The 20,550-nt window shown below is 67.6% G+C and overlaps 1 protein-coding gene across 9 annotated transcripts in view; it reads left to right on the top strand.

Annotated features, from left to right (window-relative positions):
• The window catches only part of SPEG (striated muscle enriched protein kinase), a 101,645-nt gene that overhangs the window by 75,941 nt on the left and 5,154 nt on the right, over window positions 1-20,550 (top strand). For 6 of the 9 annotated variants that reach the window (XR_010591249.1, XM_065560424.1, XM_065560426.1 and 3 more), the window contains 15 exons: window positions 462-662; window positions 1,008-1,068; window positions 1,850-1,927; window positions 2,371-2,537; window positions 2,885-2,911; window positions 4,355-4,507; window positions 6,444-6,486; window positions 6,975-7,043; window positions 7,721-9,911; window positions 10,327-10,479; window positions 11,363-11,479; window positions 15,135-15,302; window positions 15,787-15,909; window positions 18,351-18,515; window positions 18,873-19,584. Coding sequence is in view for 8 of the 9 variants with exons in the window: in XM_065560424.1 (XP_065416496.1) it covers window positions 462-662; window positions 1,008-1,068; window positions 1,850-1,927; window positions 2,371-2,537; window positions 2,885-2,911; window positions 4,355-4,507; window positions 6,444-6,486; window positions 6,975-7,043; window positions 7,721-9,911; window positions 10,327-10,479; window positions 11,363-11,479; window positions 15,135-15,302; window positions 15,787-15,909; window positions 18,351-18,515; window positions 18,873-19,584 (4,428 nt within the window). In the remaining variant the exon portion in view is untranslated. Of the gene's footprint in view, window positions 1-461; window positions 663-1,007; window positions 1,069-1,849; window positions 1,928-2,370; window positions 2,538-2,884; window positions 2,912-4,354; window positions 4,508-6,443; window positions 6,487-6,974; window positions 7,044-7,720; window positions 9,912-10,326; window positions 10,480-11,362; window positions 11,480-12,515; window positions 13,803-15,134; window positions 15,303-15,786; window positions 15,910-18,350; window positions 18,516-18,872; window positions 19,585-20,550 lie in introns of those variants that run through there. The other 3 variants (XM_065560425.1, XM_065560429.1, XM_065560430.1) reach the window with 3 other exon arrangements.

Below are 20,550 nucleotides of genomic sequence, written 5' to 3'. Positions count from 1 at the left end.
GCTAAGTCCATCCATGGGCAGGGGTACAGCCCCCTGCTCTCAGTGCCAGAACCCAGGCATGGGCGACAGGCTGGATCACACGATAATCGCCCTGTTCTGTTCAGTCCCCCTGAAGCGCCTGGCCCCGGCCGCTGTCAGAGGCAGGCCGCCGGGCCGGACGGACCATGGGGCTGACCCAGGGTAGCCGTTCTTAGCTTCTTTACCCGCTGCTAAGAGCGAAAACCTGAGCCTCCCTGCCAGTGCTCAGCCCCCCCCCCCCTTGCCCCCACCACGTGCTGCCCCTGGGTCCTAGATTCTCCCCAATCCCTCCCTAGACAGGTTCCCCCAGGGTGTCCCAGCCTCCTGCCCCTGCCCTCCTGCCAGCCCCTCCATTGGTGCCCACACCACGTCCTAGGCTCCTGCCAGCCCCCCGCCAAGCCTGGCCCATCCTTCTGCCGGCTGCAGCTCCCCGTGTGTTGCAGGGGGGCCTTCTCCTACGTGCGGAGGGTGAGGGAGAAGAGCAGCGGGCTGGACTATGCTGCCAAGTTCATCCCCTGCCGGGCCAAGGCCAAGCAGTCGGCGCGCCGGGAGCTGCAGATCCTGTCCCAGCTGGACCACGAGCGCCTCGTCTACTTCCATGACTCCTTCGAGAAGAAAAACGCCGTGATCATCGTCATGGAGCTGTATCCGCCGGGGCGTGGGATGGGAACAGCCCCATGGGGTGCCTGGGTCCCCACCAGCACCTGCAGGGCACTGCTCTGTGGAAGCTCACAGCACTGCAGACCCACGTGGTGCAGTCTGAGATGGCAGTGACGGGACGCAGCCGTATGGGGGCAGGGAGATCACAGCCCCGGGGTCCCAGCAGGGAGCAGCCGTGGGGGGGCTCGCGGGGGCGGGTCCCGGCAGGGTATGGCCGTGGGAGGGGAGCTCGCGGGGCCGGGCCCCGGCAGGGCGCGGCCGTGGGAGGGGAGCTCGTGGGGCCGGGCGCAGGCGGGCGGTTGTGGTTGTTCTCCTTGACGGGCCCCCAGCTGCACGGGGGAGGAGCTGCTGGACAGGATGGCGAGGAAGCCCTCAGTGTGCGAGTGGGAGGTGAGTGCGGGGCCGGGAGCCCATCACCCTCCGGCTGGTTCCACCTGCTGGTCACCTCGGGAACTGCAGGGACAGGGACCTCGGACCCAGCCCTGGGCTCGAGCCCGGGTGTCTCGGCGTGTGGGGGAGTCAGGGCCCCACACCCCCACTTCCTGCGAGTCCCAGGGACTCTCAGCCAGCCAGTAACACAGAAGGTTTATTAGACGACAGGAACACGGTCCCAAGCAGGGGTTGTAGGTACAACCAGGACCCCACAGCCGAGTCCTTCTGGGGGATAGGGTGACCAGATGTCCCGATTTTATAGGGACAGTCCTGTTTTTTGGGTCTTTTTCTTATATAGACTCCTATTAACCCCCACGCCCTGTCCTGATTTTTCACACTTGCCGTCTGGTCACCCTTCTGGGGGGCAGGGACCTTAGACCCCTGGCTTGGGGTTCCCTGCCTCTTCCCAGCCAGCCCAGAACTGAACCCCCCCCCCCCCCCGCCGTCTCACTCCCCTTCTCCCGGCTCCTCCTCTCCCTTTGTCCAGTTTCCCGGGCCAAGGTGTCACCTGGCCCCACCCCCCTCCTGGCTCAGGTACCGTCCCTCACCTAAAGTCACCCCCTGCTCTCCCAGCCCCCATGCAGACAGTCCAGTAAAACCAGACGACATCCCCAGGTCAGTCCGACCGGCTCCCTACGGCGTCACTGGGGCAGTAACCTGGGTCCTGTCCCCTGCTCGTGGGGCCTGCTCTGCACACTGCCCCCCGGCGGGGCTGGCTCACCGGCCTTGTCTCCCGCAGGTTCGCTCCTACATGCGGCAGCTGCTGGAGGGGCTTAGCTACCTGCATCGCTGCAGCATCCTGCACCTGGACGTCAAGGTGAGCGCGGGGCAGAGCGAGTTCCCCCCCCGCCCCAGCGAGTGCGGTGCAGAGCGAGTCCCCCCCCCCAGCGAGTGCGGTGCAGAGCCCCCCCCCCCCCGCAGCCCCCCCAGCTAGCGCAGTGCAGAACCCCCCCCACGGCTCCCCCCCACAAGCGAGCGCGGTGCCCAAGTGGGGCTGGCTCCAGGCTCCCCTGCAGTGCCGTGCTGGGCCACGGCTTCTCTTTGCTTGGGCTCTCCCAGGGCATCTGGGCTGGGGGCTCCATCCCCTGCCCCCACCCAGCTCTGGCAGGTCATGGCTTGGCTGCCGTGCAGTCCCAGGGCCCCGTGCCCCCCATGATACCACCCCCCAGCTGGGCCTCGCCCTGCCCTGTGCCCCCCGGTATCGACTGGGCCTTCGCCTGGGCTGTCTCCCTCTGACCCTTGTCCCCGGCTCTCCTGCAGCCGGAGAACCTGCTGATGGGCAGCAGCGACCAGGTGCGGCTCTGCGACTTCGGCAACGCGCAGCGGCTGGCGCCGGAGGGGGCCCAGTACTGCAAGTACGGCACCCCCGAGTTCGTGGGTCCGGAGATCGTCAGCCAGAGCCCCGTGTCCATCGTCACCGACGTCTGGTAACGGCCCCCGGCCAGCAGCCAATTGGGGCGGGGGCTGAACCCCCCCCCGGGAACCCTGGCTGTCCTGATGGGACCCTGGTCGGGAGGCGGGTGGGTGCAGGACGCCCACAGGAGGGGCTGGGATGAGGTCGGGGACCCTGCACCCCCAGGAAACACAGAGGGGTTTCTCTTCAGGAACCCTGGGGGGCTGGAGCATGGCGGGGGGCAGGCCCTGGAGTGAGTCCAGGACCCCGCCCCTGCTGCACTTGGGCCAGGTGCACCCCCCGTCATGGGCCGGGGGGCTGGGGGCCTCGGGCTCCTGGGCTGGCGCCCACTGGCCTGTAACCATCACCTTCTCTCGGCAGGCCCGTGGGAGTCATCGCCTACCTATGGTAAGGGCCCCTGCCCCCCAGCTGCCCCTGCAGCGCCCGTGCCAATCACCCCACACCGCTCCCATGGAAACAGGCCACGGCGACGGAGGCAGCCCCTGGCTGGACCAGGTGCCTATGGGGAGCCCCCTCTCTGGGGCCCCCACATATCAGCCATCCCTGCGGTGCAGGGCACTCCTGCTGGGCTGCAGGGTCAGCCGGCCCCCTGCCCCCATTCCCCCATGGCATGGCCAGCTCGCCCCAGCCAGCCCCCAGCCTCCCTCCGTTCCCCCTCCCACTCCCCAGGGCTCAGCCGGCCCCCAGCCTCCCTCCGTTCCCCCCTCCCACTCCCCAGGGCTCAGCCAGCCCCCAGCCTCCCTCCGTTCCCCCTCCCACTCCCCAGGGCTCAGCCAGCCCCCAGCCCCTCCCCTGGGCACAAGCTGGCTCTGGGCAAAGGGCCAGACCTGGTGCAGGCAGCCAGCCTGGTGGTGGCGTCCTGCCTTCCCGTGTGTGCCGCTGCCTGCCCTGCCCCCCGCGGGGCGCCCCGGGGCCCAACTCCCCCCCCCCACGTGGGGCCCGACTCCCCCTCCTCCCGCGGGGCACCACGGGGCTCGACTCCCCCTCCCCCCGTGGGGCGCCCCGGGGCCCGACTCCCCCTCCTCCTGCGGGGCCTGAGTCCCCCTCCTCCCGCGGGGCGCCTTGGGGCCCGACTCCCCCCCCACATGGGGCCTGAGTCCCCCTCCCCCCGCGGGGCCCAACTCCCCCTCCCCTCCCTTGGGGCGCCCCGGGGCCTAACTCCCCCTCCTCCCGCGGGGCGCCTTGGGGCCCAACTCCTCCCCTACGTGGGGCCCAACTCCCCCCCCCCCGTGGGGCCTGAGTCCCCCTCCCCCCGCGGGGCCCAACTCCCCCTCCCCCCTCAAGGCCCGACTCCCCTTCCACCCTCCAGGCCCAACTCCCCCCCCCACATGGGGCCCAACTCCGCTCTCTCCTCCCCCGTGGGGCGCCCTGGGGCCTGACTCCCATTCTCCCCTCGGGGCCCGACTCTCCCTCCCCCTGCGGGGCGCCTTGGGGCCCAACTCCCCCTACCGCACCGCAGGGCGCCCCAGGGCCCGACTCCCCTTCCCCTCCTCCTCCTCCCCCCCGTGGGGCGCCGTGGGGCCCGACTCCCCCCCCCACACACACATGGGGCCCAACTCCGCCCTCTCCTCCCCCGTGGGGCGCCCTGGGGCCTGACTCCCATTCCCCCCTCGGGGCCCGACTCTCCCTCCCCCTGTGGGGCGCCTTGGGGCCCAACTCCTCCTACCCCACCACAGGGCGCCCCAGGGCCCGACTCCCCTTCCCCTCCTCCTCCTCCCCCCCATGGGGCGCCGTGGGGCCCGACTCCCCCTCCCCCCATGGGGCCCAACTCCCTGTCCCCCCCGCGGGCGCCCCGGCTGGCTGGCATCACCGGGCTCTCCTTGCCGGCAGCCTGACGGGGATCTCCCCATTTGTGGGCGAGAACGACAAGACCACGCTGCTGAACATCCGCAACTACAACGTGGCCTTCGAGGAGAGCATGTTCCTGGGGCTGACGCGGGAGGCCAAGGGCTTCCTCATCAAAGTGCTGGTGAATGACCGGCTGTGAGTACCCCGGGCCGCGGGCCCCCCCTCCCTAGGCCGTCCCCCCCACCGCCCGGGCCGCGGGCCCCCCTCCCTGGGCCGGCCCCCCCACCGCCCGGGCCGCGGGCCCCCCATTCCTGGGCCGTCCCCCTCCGCTCCCCCTGCCCTGGGACATCCCCCCAAGCCACATCCCCTCACGCCAAGGCCGCTGCAGTACCCAGCCCAATTTTGCCCCCACCCTCTGGGTTATTTGTCCCGGAGTCGCGGGCTGGAGCTCGGGCGCCGCGCTGAGTGACGCCAGCCAGGACTCGGGGGCAGCGTCTCCCCTCAGGGCCCCTCACCAGGGCAAGGAGCCTGCCCGGCTTCAGACCCTCCTGGGTCTGACCTCGGAGCGTTCGGCCCCCTGCTCACTCCGGGAGCTCCCCGCAGCGAGTCCCCCTGGACGGGACCCCTGGGGAGCCTCCCACCCCCCAAAGGGCCCTGCCCCCTGTCACGGAGTGTGGGGGGACACAAGGCCCTGCACCCCCGGCTTCCTGCGATTCACCATGACTCTCAGCCAGCCAGTAAAGCAGAAGGTTTATTTAGGTGACAGGAACACAGTCCAAGACAGGTCTTGCAGGCACAGACAACAGGACCCCCTCAGTTAGGTCCATCTTGGGGTCCCAGGGCACCACAGCCCCCTTGGGAGCTCAGAGCCCCGTCTGCCTCCCAGCCATTCCACCAGCCAGCTCCTGAAACTCTCCTTCAGCGACCCCTCCCACAGCCTTTGTTCAGTCTCCCGGGCAAAGGTGTCACCTGGCCTCTAACCCCTCCCTGGGTTCTCATGTTACATGCTCAGGTATTCTCCGGTCAGTCTCCCATCCCCCAATGCAGACTATCCTAGTCACACTCCCCTGTCAGCATTCACAGACCACAGTAAGAACAGTCCCAGTTCGTCACACCCCCCACTCCGCAGCCAGCCGTGACTCCCAGCCAGCGTGGGACACAGACGGGTTCTTAGTCGGGAGCCCAGCGTAGGACAGAGCTTGTGAGCACAGAAATCAGGGACCTGCAGCAAAGTCCAGCTTGGGGGGATACAGGGCACAGCGTGCCCCCCTCCCCCCCGGGTCCCAAACCAGGCGACTGACTCGCTTCCAGCAGCCCAGCCCCAGTCACCCCCGGCTGCCCCCCTGCACGTTCCCCCGCACCCCCTTGTTTGACAAAAGGGGGCATTTCTCCCATTGGCGTTGGCAAGGGCAAATGGGACAGATGCCTACTTTTGTCAAAAAAGTCAGGTCAGCCGGGACAGAGCTTAAAACCGGGACCATCCCGGCCAAAACAGGCCGTATGGTCATCCTACCCCATCTAGATACTTGAGTATCACATATGGGAAACTGAGGCACACACAGTGTTCAGACAAAACATTCTGAACATTCCCACTTCGTCACACCATCCCAGTCCCAGTCCCACCCCCCTCGTGGTAGCTGGGGCCCGAGATCCCTCAGCCCACGTCCCTCCCCAGGCCTTGGTGCCCCAGTGGGGGGCCCCATGGGTGCCCGCTGGGCCCTGCCACACCCCCCAGGACTGGTCCCACCCGTCCCCCAGGCTGGTCAGGTCTCCCTCCTGCCACCGCCGGGCTGGGAGTGATGGCCAGGGACTAGGAGCCCACAGTGTCCAGGGAGGGAGCACCCCACCACGCCAGGGTCCCACGTGCACGGTGGTGGAGCTGGGCAGGGAGCACCATAGGCCAAGTCCCCCCATGCTCAGGGACCAGAACCGCCCCAGGCTGGCCTCCCCGGCCAGAGGGAGATGTCCCACCCTGACCTGCAGCGTGCCAGGCAGTGCCATGGTGCTGCTGCCTGGGGCCTGATGCCAACCCCATTGCCAGGCCTGGCCCTGCTCCCACGGGCAGCCGTGTCGGCGTGAGCCGAGTGGGGGACTCGCCCCGGGTCTGACCAAGGCCCTGCCCTGTTTGTAGGAGACCCAACGCGGAGCAGACGCTGGAGCACCCCTGGTTTAAGGTGAGTGGTCGGCTGTGTCCAGCCCAGGCAGGGATCTCGCATCTGGGAGTTGGCGGCAGGCAGGGAGGGGGGGCAGACCAGTGTGGGGGCATCGGTGGGCAGGGAGGGGGGGCAGACCAGTGTGGGGGCATCGGCGGGCAGGGAGGGGGGGCGGACCAGTGTGGGGGCATCGGCGGGCAGGGAGGGGGGCCGACCAGTGGGGGGGGGGGCATTGGCGGGCGGGGGGGGCGCGGAACAGTGCGGGGGGGGCATCGGCGGGCAGGGAGGGGGACGGCGTGGCAGGGGGTTGTTGGCGGGACGGGCCCATCAGGGGGAGCGGGGTGGGCCGGGGGTCGGAGGGCACGGAGGGAGGCAGCCTGGCGAGGGGGGGTGTTGGCAGGCAGGGAGGGGGCTGGCCCGTTGTGTGTGTGTGGGGGGGGGCGTTGGTGGGCAGGGAGGGGGGCAGAGGCATCAGGCAGCCCCCAGACGCTCCTCTCCGCTCTCCGCAGACCTTGGCCAAGGGGAAATCCATCAGCACCGACCACCTGAAGCTCTTCATCTGCCGCAGGAAGTGGCAGGTAGAGGCGGGGGCGGCTGGGGCCCAGGGGGGGCTGGGGGCAGGCGATGCTGCCATGGGGCGGAGATGGAGCGAGTGGGGATGACGCCCCCGTGCAGAGGCCTGTGCTCCTGTGGCGGGTGCACGGAGCCTGGCTGGGCCCCTGCGAGGGGAGCTGAGAGGGGCGTGGGGCTCCCGCGCCAGGCCCAGCGAGATCAGTGGGGAGCAGAGAGGGGCGTGGGGCTCCCGCGCCAGGCCCAGCGAGATCAGTGGGGAGCAGTTCGTCCCGGTGCTGAGCCAGGCTGGGGATGCCCACGGCCCCCCAGAGTCTGGGGCAGGGCCGGGACACGTCTCTCTGTCCGCCCCCTGTGCTCCCATCCCAGGGACTGTGGGGTGGGGCTGCTTGAGGCAAAGCCCCTGCCACCCCCTCTGGCAGCTCAGGGGCCTCCGGTCCCCCTGCACAGCCCAATCCCCTGCCCAATTCTTCCCTTCCCCTCCATGGTTCCCCCCAGGGGGCTCCCCCTTCCCCCCGCGGTTCCCCCCGACCCCTGTCCGATTCTCCCCTTCCCCCCACGACTCCCCCCGACCCCTGTCCGATTCTCCCATTCCCCCCGCGGTTCCCCCCAACCCAACCGCCCACCCTGCCCCCCCGGCCCTGCAGGCCCCAGCGCAGCTTCTGACCCGTCTGTCTGCCCGCAGCGGTCTCAGATCAGCTACAAAGGCAGTCTGGTGCTGAGAGCCATCCCGGAGCTGCTGGAGGACACGTCCAGCCACCTCTCCATCGCCCTGCCCCGGCACCTCAAGGACTCGCCCGCCCTCTCCTCCTCCTCGGACTCGGAGGAGCTGGACGAGCTGCCCCTCCTCCCCATGCCCCACCAGGTGGAGTTCTCCGGCTCCCGCGTCTCCCTCAACGAGATCCCCACGGACGACGAAGCCCTGGGCCAGGCCGAGGGGGCGCTGGAGGAGGCGGCCCCCATGGACTGGCAGGCGGAGGTGGCAGGCCCAGGGAAGAGGCAGAAGGGCGCTGGCCCGCGGAAGAGGCCCACGGTGGCGGAGGGGCCCGGCTCCTCGGACGAGGACTCCGCCGAGGCTCAGCCGCGGCCCGAGTGCCCCCGGAAGGCCCTGAAGAAGGGCTCCAGCCTGGAGTCCCCGGAGGGGGGGCGCCCGGCCGGCCGGAGGGGCGAGCTGCGGCGGGGCAGCTCTGCGGACAGCGCCCTCCTGCTGGGCTTGCCGGCGGAGGCCGGGGCGGGCGAGGAGCCCCCCAAGGCGCTGAAGAAGGCGGCGTCCATGGAGCTGCCGCGCCGGAGCCCCAGCCCGGGGGGTGCGCCCCGCAGGCAGGCCGAGGAGGAGCGCACCCAGCGCCTGGAGCTCGTGCGCCAGCGCCTGCTGCGGGACGGTCCCGTGGAGCCCAGGGTCAGCGGCCTGCGGGGGCCGCTCCTGGAGACCCTGGAGAAGAAGGTGCTGCGGCCCCCCCGGCCCAAAAAGCAGCCGCCCCCGGGGGCCAGGCTGGTGCGGGCAGCCTCCAGCGAGGCCGCCCCCCAGCACCCGCCCCCAGAGCCGCGCCTGCTGCAGAAGAGCAGCTCCTTCAGCCAGGGGGACCTGGAGCCGGTGACGGTGCACCGCCGCTCGGGCGCCCCGCTGGAGATCCCCGTGACGCACCTGGAAGCCCAGCGGCTCAAGGAGTCCCCCTCGCTCTCCGCCCTGACGGAGTCCCGGCCCCAGACCCCGCGGGAAAGCTCCCCCAAGCCACCCGGCCCTGAGCTGCCCGAGGCCTCGCCCGAGCAGGGCCCTGGGCCGGGGGACACTGCCAGGCCCAGAGCCAGCTTGGCAGCTGTGGGCAAGAAGCCTCCAGCCGAGAGGCCTCAAGAAAAGCCTCTGCTACGGCCCGCAGCTGCCAGAGCTGCCCAGGCCCCCCTGCAGGCAGCTCCCAAGCCCAGAGCAGCCCTGCCAGAGCCCCCTGCCCCGGACGCCAGAGCCCCCAAGCCCTCCTCCTATGCACAGGTGATACAATCCATCCAGCTCCCCGCCGCGCCCGGGGAGCCTGCCCGGGCTGAGCCCCCCGCTGCCCGCCCAGAGCCGCGCCCCGCACGCCCCCCAGCCCCCGCTGCGGGCGGTGCCAAGGCGGAGGTGCCCGCGGAGGAGGCGGCCCCGCTGCGTTCCAGCAGCACCCTGGCCATCCAGGACATCGACTCGGAGGAAGTCTTCGAGGCCAAGTTCAAGCGGGGCCGGGAGTCTTCGCTCAGCCGCGGCCTGAAGCTGCTCACCAGGCCCCACTCGGCGGACCGGCACCTGGCCAGCCCGCTGGTGCGGGAGGAGGGGATGTACCGGCCCGGCCCGGCCGGGGCACCGCTGGAGCTCGCCAAGGGCCCGGCCCAGCGGGCCCAGTCAGTGCAGGACCTGCGTGAGCCGGAGGAGGCCAGCTTCATCCGCAGGATGTCCCAGCGCCTCTGGCGCACGCCCCCCACGGAGAGGAAGCAGCCCAAGGAGGAGGAGTCGGGCCGCGAGCCCCCGAGCCGGGGCCGCCGTCTCTCCTGGAGCCTGGGTCTGGGCAGCTCTAAGGACAAGCGGGACTCGGCCAGCCTGGAATCGGAGCCAGGCAGGAGTGAGGGCGGGTCGGAGTCGCCCGTGGTGGCCATGAGGCGGAAGATCAGCTCCACCATGGAGCGCCTCTCCCAGCGGCTGCGCAGCCCCTCGGACGACAGGGGGGAGGCAGAGGGGCCCGGGAAGCGGAGCCCGCTGCTCGCCCTGCTGCGGAGATCCAACTCGGAGGGGGAGAACCTGCGCAGGACGGGGATTCCGCAGAACCAACTGGCGGCACAGTCAGCCCTGGCGCCCTCCGCCGAGTCCTTCCAGTCAGAGAGCAGCACCCACTCGGAGGCGGGTGCCCAAGGTGAGCGGGGACAGGGGCTGCGCAGGGGGCCCGACACACCCCCTGGGGATGTGCCTGCTGGCAGCCATCTCTACCCCATCGCCAGGGCGGGGGCCTGTGCTGGCCCTGGGGCAAACCAGAAACTGCCCTTCCTGGCCCCCCCGGCCGCTGTGCACCGTCCCACCCCTGCATGGCAGAGCTGGGCCCCTGGGGAGCAGGCTGGGGGGTCCCTGTGTGAGCAGCCCCCACTCTCAGCCCTCCAGCCTGCAGCCAGAGCCCCTCTCTGGGCCGGCCGGGAGCACGGGCGGTGGTCGTGCACACTGCTACCTGCGGGCACCTGGCAGGGCTTGTCCCGACACGTGGCCCCCCCCGGTGGCACCGCGGGCAGCGCCTGGGCGAGGCGTAGTCAGCATGGCCTCGGCCCCTCTCTCCGCAGCTCCCAGCGAGGGCCAGAGACGCTCCCGGTGGGACCGCTGGGGCCTGTCCCGCGCCAAGAGGGACAAGGTGGCCTCGCAGCCCAACATCCCGGCCAGCCTGCTGCAGGAGGATGGCACCATCGTGGGCAGGCAGTACGTGCGCAACGCATCGGGTAGGTCCGGCTGCGCCCGTGTCCGGGGCTGGGCAGGTCTGCGGGACTGGCTCAGGGATCTAGGGGTATCCCGGGGGATATGGGGTGGCGGAGGGTCTGGGGAGAGGCCATTTGGGGGGGCTGGCAGCTGGTTGGGACAGGTGGCTGGGGAGCAGGTGTGGGGAGGGGAAGGGGGCAGAGCCCCACAGCCCCCCCTGGCCGGGAGGAGCACTGCGCGGGGGGCCCTGCAGCCCAGCAGAGCCGGGAAACCAAGGCTGCAAAGACGCCATGTTGGCTCCCTTGCACCTGACGCCATCTGCGCTCCGGAGCCAGGCCCGGCGCTGCTGCGGGGCCTGAAGGACAGTCTGCCCGAGGCAGCGCTGGGCACCAGGCAGTGCCCCACGTGTTCGGTCGCCGGGCACGGGGTGCTGGGCTCATGGTGCCCTGCTCTGAGCAGCCTCCCCACCTCGTCCCGGGCAGGGTCTGGCCCCCCAGTGTCCGGCCTGGCCCTGGGGCAGCCCCCCACAGCGGAGCCCGGCCCCGGCGCTCTGTCTCCCGCGCTGGGTGGTCTGTGTCCCACTGCGATCACACGAGAGGGCAGGGGCAGGGGAGGGGGACCAGGCCGGGGACTTGGGGGACACTTAGCAGAGGAGCAGCCGATCTGCATTCTGGGGGTCCCACACTTATCCCCTCCCCCCACCAAGGCCCCTGGCCAGTAGTGGGAGCAGGGCTCTGTCCCTCCAGCGCCCCTCAGGGCCACTCCTGGGCCAGCAATGGGGGTGGGAGAGACGCTGAGCCAGGGGTCCAGCTGGCAGCCCCATGCACTCCTTCTGGGGGGCCGTGCTCATCGGGAACCCCCATTCCACCCTCCCTCACGCCTGCCGTGTCCCCTCTGCTCCCCCAGACTTCCCCCCCGTTTTCCACATCAAGCTGAAGGACCTGGTGCTGCTGGAGGGCGACCCGGCAACCCTGTTCTGCCTGCCAGCTGCCAGCCCGTCCCCCAAAATCCTCTGGATGAAGGGTAGGTCTGGGATCTGCCACCTGGGGGCCAGGGCATGGATCTGTGCCCGCAGGGCCGGTGCCCGGGGGCCAGGACTCTGAGGGTGCTCTGTGCACATGGGATTGGGGGGGGCTTTGGGACTTGGGGGGGCGGCTCTGTGCCCGCAGGACTGGGTGCGGCGCATGCTGTGGAGCTGAGGGCTGTGACCCCCAGGGCTGGGTGCCCCCGGTATCACTCGCAGCGGGGACGCAAGAGCATGAGCCCCAACCTCAGGGCGGCTGCTCCAGACCAGGATGTGCCCCAGGGTGCCTGGGCAGCCCGCACTGGAAATGCCAAGCTCAGGGCGGGCTGCGAAAGGGAGAGCAGCTCCTCCCAGACCGGGTGGGTAACGCTGAAGTGAAGCTCCCCAGCCAGTCACACGCCGACCCGTGCATCTGATCCCCCACACTGGGTATCCCGCCGCTGCCCGGGAAATCACACCGCCGCTGCCCGGGAAATCACACCGCCGCTGCCGTCCAGGCTCCCGGGCAGCACCTAGTGTCACGGAGTATTGGGGGACTCAGGGCCCTGCACCCCCGGCTCCCTGCGATTCACCATGACTCTCAGCCAGCCAGTAAAGCAGAAGGTTTATTTGGATGACAGGAATACAGTCCAAGACAGGTCTTGCAGGCACAGACAGCAGGACCCCCTCAGTTAAATCCAGCTTGGGGTCCCAGGGCATCCCAGCCCACCCCCCTTTGGGGGGGTCAGAGCCAACTCTGCCTCCCAGCCATCTCTCCAGCCTGCTTCCAGCCCTCTGCCTTCAGCGACCCCTCCCACAGCCTTTGTTCAGTTTCCTGGGCTAAGGAGTCACCTGGCCTTCAACCCCTTCCTGGGTTCTCATGTTACACACTCAGGTATGCGCCCTCGGGCAGACTCCCACCCCCCAATGCAGACTATCCCAGCCACACTCCCCTGTCAGCATTCCCAGACCACAGTGAGAACAGGCCCAGTTCGTCACACCTAGGTCATGTGAAAACTCGGCTCACCTCGACCAAATGTTCCTCTGACCCCAAAGGGTCACCACGTCGCCAGGGCAGCCCGGCCGTCAGCCTCTCGAACGAAAGGTTTATTATAAAGAAAAACGAACGAACGAGCAGAGTTGTTAACGGGTGAAGCAATCACAGAGACTTCAGTCTACACATCAGCTTCCTAGCAGTGAGGGGAGGCTGCTGGCTTGAGAGTCCCCCTGGAATCCCCCACAACGCGGATGGGTCACTCAGTCCTTTGCTCAGAGCTTTGTGGAAGTTACCCCGGGGTAAGAAGCAGATTGAAGACAAAATGGAGACGATGCAGCTGCCCTTTCGCCGTGTGGCTGGTACTTCCTGTGCCCCCAACAAGCTGCCCAGCACATGGCCTGGAAACGCCTTGGAGTTCTCTGTGCACCGGCCTGCCCTGCCTTGCTGACTCCTCAGGCGCGTCCCCGGCTCCTTTCAACGGGTCATTGTACGGCCGATGGGCCGCCAGGCAGGCCAGGCAGTGCTGGTGCCAGTCTGGGGGGGCCACAGATCTACCCTAGTAGCTCTAACTCGCCGTACAAAGTGACACACATAGAGACCATCTCCTCAGCCTTGGCAATTGGGAAGATTGTCGCAGGCCCCTCACGGCCACTCTGCTCACGTTCCGTGCAATTGTACAATTTGGGGGGTGGGATAGCTCAGCGGTTTGAGCAGTGGCCTGCTAAACCCAGGGTTGTGAGTTCAATCCTTGAGGGGGCCACTTAAGGATCTGGGGCAAAATCAGTACTTGGTCCTGCTAGTGAAGGGAGGGGGCTGGACTCAATGGCCTTCCAGGGTCCCTTCCAGTTCTAGGAGATAGATGTCAACACTATAGTAAAGTGTCCCACGTGTTCCCCACACGGGCGGCGATGTCTCAGGGTACGTTGCACCCCATGAAAACTCCTCACGGCCCGTCCCTCTCGCCAGGGGAGCGGAGCCCCTGGCCCCAAGAATCCAGCAGTGCTCCGGTTCCTCCAGCCCCACGGCCCGTCACGTACCCCAGCTCAGGTGCGCTTTAGGCCTCGTGGCCCATTCGGGTCGAGGTCACGAGCGAGCTGAGCCCAGCCACACACCCGAGTTAGACGCCAACAGGGGCTGTGATCAGCTAGCTCTGAAACACCTCCCCACGCACACTGAGTGCAAGCAGCATAGTGTCACGGCCCCACAGGGTCGGGGCCCCAGCGTGGGGACAGGCTCTGGGAGGCCCCGTCCGGGGCAAGGCCCCCGAGGGGTCTCGCTCTCCCTCCAGGGGAAGCCACGCGGCTTCATCGCCTCCTGGGGCTGGACCCTGGGCCTGCAGCCCCCCTGCTCCCCCCCACTGTGAGCTCCGGGACGAGTCCCCCTGAGATAGACCCCGACGGAGACTTGTACCATCTTGAGGGGCAGCGCCCCCTCCGCCAGCGTCTGCAGGGACACGCAGCCAGCACGGGCCGACAGGCGGGTTATTAGTCACCTGGACCAGCCCAGGGAGCCCAAAGCCCCGTCCGTCCCTCTGACCTTGTCCCAGGCCAGGAGCACTGATTGCTGCCTGCAGCCCACACTTAACTCTCCCCTCCCCCAGCCGAGCGGGGGATGCGGCTCAGCCCCCTGCCCAGTGGGGTGGGGAGTCCAGATCTCTCTGGGTCGCTGGTTGCTGGGGTCCATGTCTGGGCAGTCGGATTTGCCATTGTCTTCTCAGAGCTCCACTGATATGGGACCTAAGGGCCCAGACAACTGGGAGCCCGTCACACCTGTGTTAGCCGGCCCGGAGAGCGACAGGCCTTTCTATCCCCAAGGTCACTGCAGCACATAGGGGAAACTGAGGCACGCATAGGCTTCATGAAAATATTACAAAAGAATTCCCAGGCTGTCACACCTAGTCCCTTTGGTTTGGGGTTCACTGCCGGGTGCTCTCAGGGATGTGGGGAGTCGCTCTTGGGGAGGAGAACGGAACAAGACGAGTCTTTAGGCCTTTTGTTGATGGTTTCTCCATGCGGATGTGGGGAGTTCCCAGCTCTGAGATCCAAGCCTAGCCCGGCTGCTGTCGCTGGATCTCCTCTTTCAGGGAGGGCATAAACATTTCTGTGGGAGAGCTGCTCTTCCATCAGGGTCCATGCCCTGCCGGGCGCCCGCTCTGATAGCCCAGCCCCACGGGAACAGACGGGGGAAGAGGGACTGAGGCAGGCGTTCGACAGAGTCCAGACGCTACCCCTGGTTCTGGTCCCTGTCCGATCGCTGGTAACCCGCAGGCAAGCCGGGCAGATCCCAGCCCTGTCTGTCGGCATCTGGCTGAGACCTGGGGACCTTGCCCTGCACTGGTGCCCGTTTCTCTGAACCTCTCTGCCCGGTGATCCTGTGCTGCCGGTCCCTGGAGTCATCCACTGGAAAGACAATCGCTCTGTTCAGGGACCAAAATCTCCCTTAGGCCCAAGCCTGCAGGACCAGTGCCAGAGGCAGACGGAAGGGCCCTCGGGCCGGCGCCTGCCGGGCGCTCTGATGCCCAGGTGGAGGTTGCTTGGGTACCAGGCCTGCCATGGGGTGGGGTGCCGCTGCCCAGCTCTGAACGCCGAGCGGCCTGGGACCGAGCCGGGGGCTGGGGTCTCGCTACGGGCGAGCGGTGGGGGTGGCCGGCCGGCCCTGCTCATCCTCCCTCCCCACAGACAAGCGGTCGCTGGTGTCTGACGCCGCGGTGAACATCGTCTCGTGTAAGGACGGCCGCCAGCTGCTCTCCATCCCCAGGACATGCAAGAAGGATGCAGGCCTGTACGAGTGCACCGCTGCCAACGCCCTGGGCACCGCCACCAGCTCGTGCACTCTGGCCGTGGCACGTAAGGGCCCTGGGCACGGGAGGGCACTGGCTGCAGCAGCTCCTGTGGGGCGGCCAGGATCGGAGCTGCCCCGTTCCTGTCCAGGGAGCGCTCCAGGGGTGTGTGGGGGACAGCCAGGCCCTGTCTGCCAGGCCCCCCTGCGGCCACTGCCCCAGGGTGCTCGGGCAGGAGCCGAGGGATGGAGAGTCTGTCTGGGGCCCCCGCACTGCCGACGAGGCAAATGCCAGCAGTGCAGAGCCCGGGGGCCTTTGGCCAGTGCTAGTTACTTGAGAGGGCCCCAGCTCTCCGGTGCCACCAGCGCCACTAACCGGATCAGTGCTGCCGGCGACCCTGGGCTGGCTGGGCTGGCCCAGCCCCCTCCTTGACCCCCCTCTGTCCCACCCCATCTGAACCCCTGTCCCCTCTCCATTCCCTGCCTCCCCCCCTTGGCCCAGTTTCTCACCCGTGCCAGCCCCATTACAGGTCGCGCTGTCTCCCCTGCCAGGCCTGCCGGGGAAGCCGGGCACCCCGGAGATACCTCAGAAGTACAAGAACACGGTGCTGGTGCTGTGGAAGCCTGCAGACAGCCGGGCCCCTTGCACCTACATCCTGGAGTGCAAAATGAACGGTACGAGGCCTCCCGCACCCAGCCAGCACTGCTTGGGCCCATGGGCAGGGCCTTGGTCAGTCCCCTCTTCAGCACCCCTCAGCCCTGTGCTGCCCCCTCCGCTGCTCTCCCGTGACTGGTGCTGGATCCCAGCCTGTGACCGGATCCCCAGGGGACAACCGGGACTGTGGGACCACTGGGCCCCCTTAACTCCCCAGCCTGGGCTGTCTCCCACATTGCCTTGCCAGTGACCAGCAGCAAACCCCTCCAGGTGCTGTGATCACTCAGCACAACCGCGTGTGGAGCCCCACACCCCGCTGGATTGCACGAATGCTCACAAATCGCACAGAGAAAGGCACCAGCGCATCCCCCAGCACCCCAGAGCTGCACCGTGCCTGAGCAGTGCAAGTTCATTGCCCAGTCGCCCTCCCTCAGTGTGCAGAGGACACGCACCAGCCTTGGTAACCAGAGCTGAGATTTCCCAAGCACGGGTTTAGGTAAAGCATAAAGCCGGTTTATTCACTACAGGAAGGTCGATTGTACGTGATTCGAAGTGGGAGGCATAAAAAGTGAGCGACAGGTACCAGAGAAAAGAACCGCTACGCGCCCAGTCTAAATCTTAACCCTTATTACTAGGCCCTGCCAATGTCATGGGCCCGGAGATTAGCCCTCCCCTGTGAAATCTCCTCTCCCCCAGGCTGCGGGGCTCCGAGCTGCGAGTCCGCCAGGCTGGGGAGGGACAGGACTTGTCCTTCCCCTGCATAGCTGCTCAGGGCAGGGGGGATCAGACCCACCTCTGGGGACCTTTCGGGTTGGGAGCCCCACGGTTACAACACCCTGAAACCTCAGATGTAATTATCTGAAAACGTGAAATTAACCAATTTTTCAACTCTCTGGCCATGAAATTGATCAAAATGGACTGTGAATTTGGTAGGGCCCAGTTTACTACACCAGGCAGCGTTTAGATCAAGCAGTTCTCTCACCCCACTGGATGTTACATTCTCAATACGCAGACTTCTCTCTCCAGCCTGGGACCAGTCTCCTCAGTTGAAGGCTTTGTCTTCTCCATGTTCTTGTGGCTTCCAGTGTAGGTGGGGGAGGAGAAAGGCCAAGGCATGATGCCCCCCCCCTTTTATATCCTCAGTCCGTGTGCCCAGACAGGCCTGGTGGGCTTTGCTGAGTTGCAGGGCTGAGCAGTCCCATTGTGTGGTGCTTTACACAATTGTCATTGAATTGTAACCGCTTGAGTCTGTCACGGAGTCCCCGGGCGATGCTCTGGGACTGCTCCCCACAAAGCCAGTCAGGACTCTGGGGAGCCTCCTCTCCCTCGGAGCAGACTGGCTTCAGGGCAAGGAGCTCACACGGCTTCACCTCCTGGGTCTGACCTGGGAGCATTCAGCATATGCCCCTCCGTGCGCTTCCCACAGCGAGTCCGCCCCGGCGGGGTCCTGGGGAAGCCAGAGGGTCCTGCACCCCCACTTCGCAGTCAGACGTGACTCTCAGCCAGCTAGTAACACAGAGGTTTATTCAATGACAGGAACGTGGTCTAAAACAGAGCTTGTAGGTACAGAGAACAGGACCCCTCAGCCAGGTCCATTCTGGGGTCCCGTGAGCCAGACACCCCCGTCTGCCCTCACTCCTCGTCCCCAGCCAGCCCCAAACTGAACCCCCTCCAGCCCGTCCTCCTCTGGACTTTGTCCCTTTCCCGGGCCAGGAGGTCACCTGACCTCTTTGTTCTCCCACACCTTTAGCATCCCCTTGCGGGGGGGGGGGGGGGGGAAGGGCCTGGCCATTAATTGCTAGACGACAGAGGGTCGGCCAGAAACTGAGGCACCCACACAGTGTTCAGAGGAAACATTAAGAACAGTCCCACTTCGTCACAGAGTCCCACTCCCCTGCTGATCAGGGATCCTTGAACGCTCCTGGGAGCCGAGGACTCTCACGTTTACAGCGTATTTCAGGAACAACCATTCAGCAAAAGCTCCTCACTTCATACTCACTAACGATACGTGTATTCGGACTGAACAATGGGGTGCAGCAGATCACGACCGTTCATATCATGGCTTACAAGGCCTGCTTTGTGTGAGATAGCGCACCCGCGTATGAATGATGCGTATGGGGGTTACAGGGTGTTATTTGGAGGTTCAGTGTGTCACAGGATCTCTGCAGCCTCGGGGCCTGCGCCGCTCTGGGATCTGTAGGCAGCACCGGATGCTGACCCCAGACTGGAGAGCACCCGGCAGCCCCCAGCAGCACCTCTGGGTGCCTGCCCAGGCAGTGTTCGTGCCCCTGCTGCCCATTGGGGGGGGCTGCAGGGATGGGATTGGGGACCCTGCTAGGGCCCCGTGCTGCCCAGATCTAGGGCACCATCTCCCTGCAGATCCCAGCGCTGCGTCGATCTCCCAACGCAGCCAGTGCCCGAGTGCCCAGCTGGGCACTGACGGCTGCATGTCCCTCCCCAGGGGAACGCGAGTGGAAAACCATCAGCTCGGGCATCGCCGACTGCTACTTCAACGTGACGGAGCTGCCCGCCAGGAGCACGGCCAGGTTCCGTGTGGCCTGCATCAATAAGGCCGGCCAGGGGCCCTACAGCAACCCCTCAGAGACGGTGGCCATCGAGACAGATGGTGAGCGAGCTCCTGGGGGCCCCTGTCCCAGCCCCACCCCCGGCGCAGGCTTGGCCCTCGCCGACATGGGGATCGTGGGGCACTGGGTGGTGTTGGGGCCCGTTCGTGTGTCGTGGACCAAACTAAAGCAGGGGGTCCCCCTAGCAGGCGGGGGGCCCTGCACCGAAGGGGGGCATGTGCTGGCCTCGGTGGGGAGGGGTGGGGGGCTCCCAGCTGCCTTGCTCCATGGCTGCTGGGGGGTGGGATCCTGGTTACTGCCCTGGTCGCTCCCCTGGCTCTGGCTGCCCCCCATTTCCCCAGGGGTGGGGCAGGGTGGGGCGCTCACTGGCCGACTGCTCTGTCTTGCTTCCTGTCTAGATCCCGGCGCTGCCCACTCGGCTCCTGCTGCCCGGAAGGACGTGGCTGCCCCCGAGACAGCAGCTTCCAGCCGCTCCACCCAGACCCCTCCTGCCCAGCCTGCGCCCCAAACCGCGGGGGCCCCTCCCCCCACCCCGCCCCGCAAGCACAAAGGGGTCGTGCACATGCCCGGCCGGGCACCACAGGCCCCTGTTCCCGGGGGTGCCTCTGCCGCCATCCAGCCACCTCCCCGCGCCGAGGCAGAACCTGCCCCTCAAGAGCAGCTCTGCCCCCCTGCCGTCCCTCCAGCAATTGCTGGGTCTGGCTCCCCAGAGCTGGTGTTAACGCCGTCCAGGGCTGCCCCTCCGCGCCCCCCCGCTGCCCACACAACCAGCCAGGCGGTGCAGGGCTCGCCCGCCCCTCCAACCCAGCCCCCTGCCCGACTCTCCCCCATTTCTCCAGCATCGGCCACGCCTGTGTCCCCCTCCCCCAAAGCGGCGCCCATGTACATGGTCACCTCCTTTGTCTCCATGCCGGCTGCGACGCCCCCCACGGACGCCCCGTCCCCGCTCCCCAAAGAGGTGGAGCCATCGGCCACGCGGTTCCTGGGCCGGAGCGCCGCCCCGAGCAGGCTTAGCCCCACAGGGCCGGGGGCTCCAGAGGCAAAGGAGGGCACAGCGCTGCGCCAGGGGGTCCCCCAGAAGCCTTACACCTTCCTGGAGGAGAAAGCGAGGTTAGTGCCGGGCACCGGGGTTCGGCCGGACCAGCTCCCGGGGTCCCCTGCAGTGTGCCAGGCTCTGCATTGCCTCTGGGGGGGGTCTGAGAGAGCAATCAAGAGGGGCCCATCTGACCCTATGTCCCGGCATCACGGACCCCCGGGAGTGGGACCACGGGCCCAGCGTGGGGACAGGCTCTGGGAGGCCCCGTCAGTGGCCCAGACCCCCGAGGGATCTCACACCTCCTGCAGGGGAAGCCACACGGCTTCATTGCCTCCTGGGGCTGGACCCCTGGGCCTGCAGTCCCCCTGTGAGTGCTGGGCAGCGAGTCCCCCTGAGACAGACCCCGGCGGAGACTTGCACCACTTGGGGGCAGCGCCCCCTCCGCCAGCGTCTGCAGGGACACACAGCCAGCGCGGGCCGACAGGCGGGTTATTAGTCACCTGGGCCAGCCCAGGGAGCCCTGAGATTGGAGGTTAAAGCATCGTGCAGAGGCCAGTCACAGGCAGCGAGCCCCATGGCCCACGCTCTGCCTCTGGCTGTCCCCACGCGGGGATACCAGGCCGGCGGCTGGCCCAGGTCTCTGTGCAGACCGTGGGGCTCGGCGGGAGGCCAGGCTCTGGGGCCCCGACCCTGACAGGTCACAGCAATGTTTAGTCCTGCAGCCCGAGCCCAAGCGAGCTGACCCGGGCCAGCCGCAGCCAAGCCGTGGGGCTTTTATCCCTGTCTCTGACCTCCTTGGGTGGGCTCCAGCCGAGAGCCCCCACTCCTGCCAGCAGCCAGCTCTGATCCCCCACCTCCGACCTCCCCCGGCCTCTGTTCGGTGGCTGGGGGTTTGTGCCCAGCCCCCCTGGGGACAGGTGGAGAAATCCCCCCTACCCCCTGTGTGTCCTGTGACTGGCTTTGCTGGGATTCCCCATTGAGACGGGGCTGGGCTGGGCCAGTCCTTGTTAATGACCCCTCCCGGGTGACATTCACACCCA

The sequence above is a fragment of the Chrysemys picta genome, chromosome 11, assembly GCF_011386835.1.
Source record: "Chrysemys picta bellii isolate R12L10 chromosome 11, ASM1138683v2, whole genome shotgun sequence".
In the NCBI taxonomy this organism is placed as follows: domain Eukaryota; kingdom Metazoa; phylum Chordata; order Testudines; family Emydidae; genus Chrysemys; species Chrysemys picta.
The sequence above is the reverse complement of the archived record's forward strand: the minus strand, read 5'-3'. Positions and strand labels throughout refer to the sequence as shown.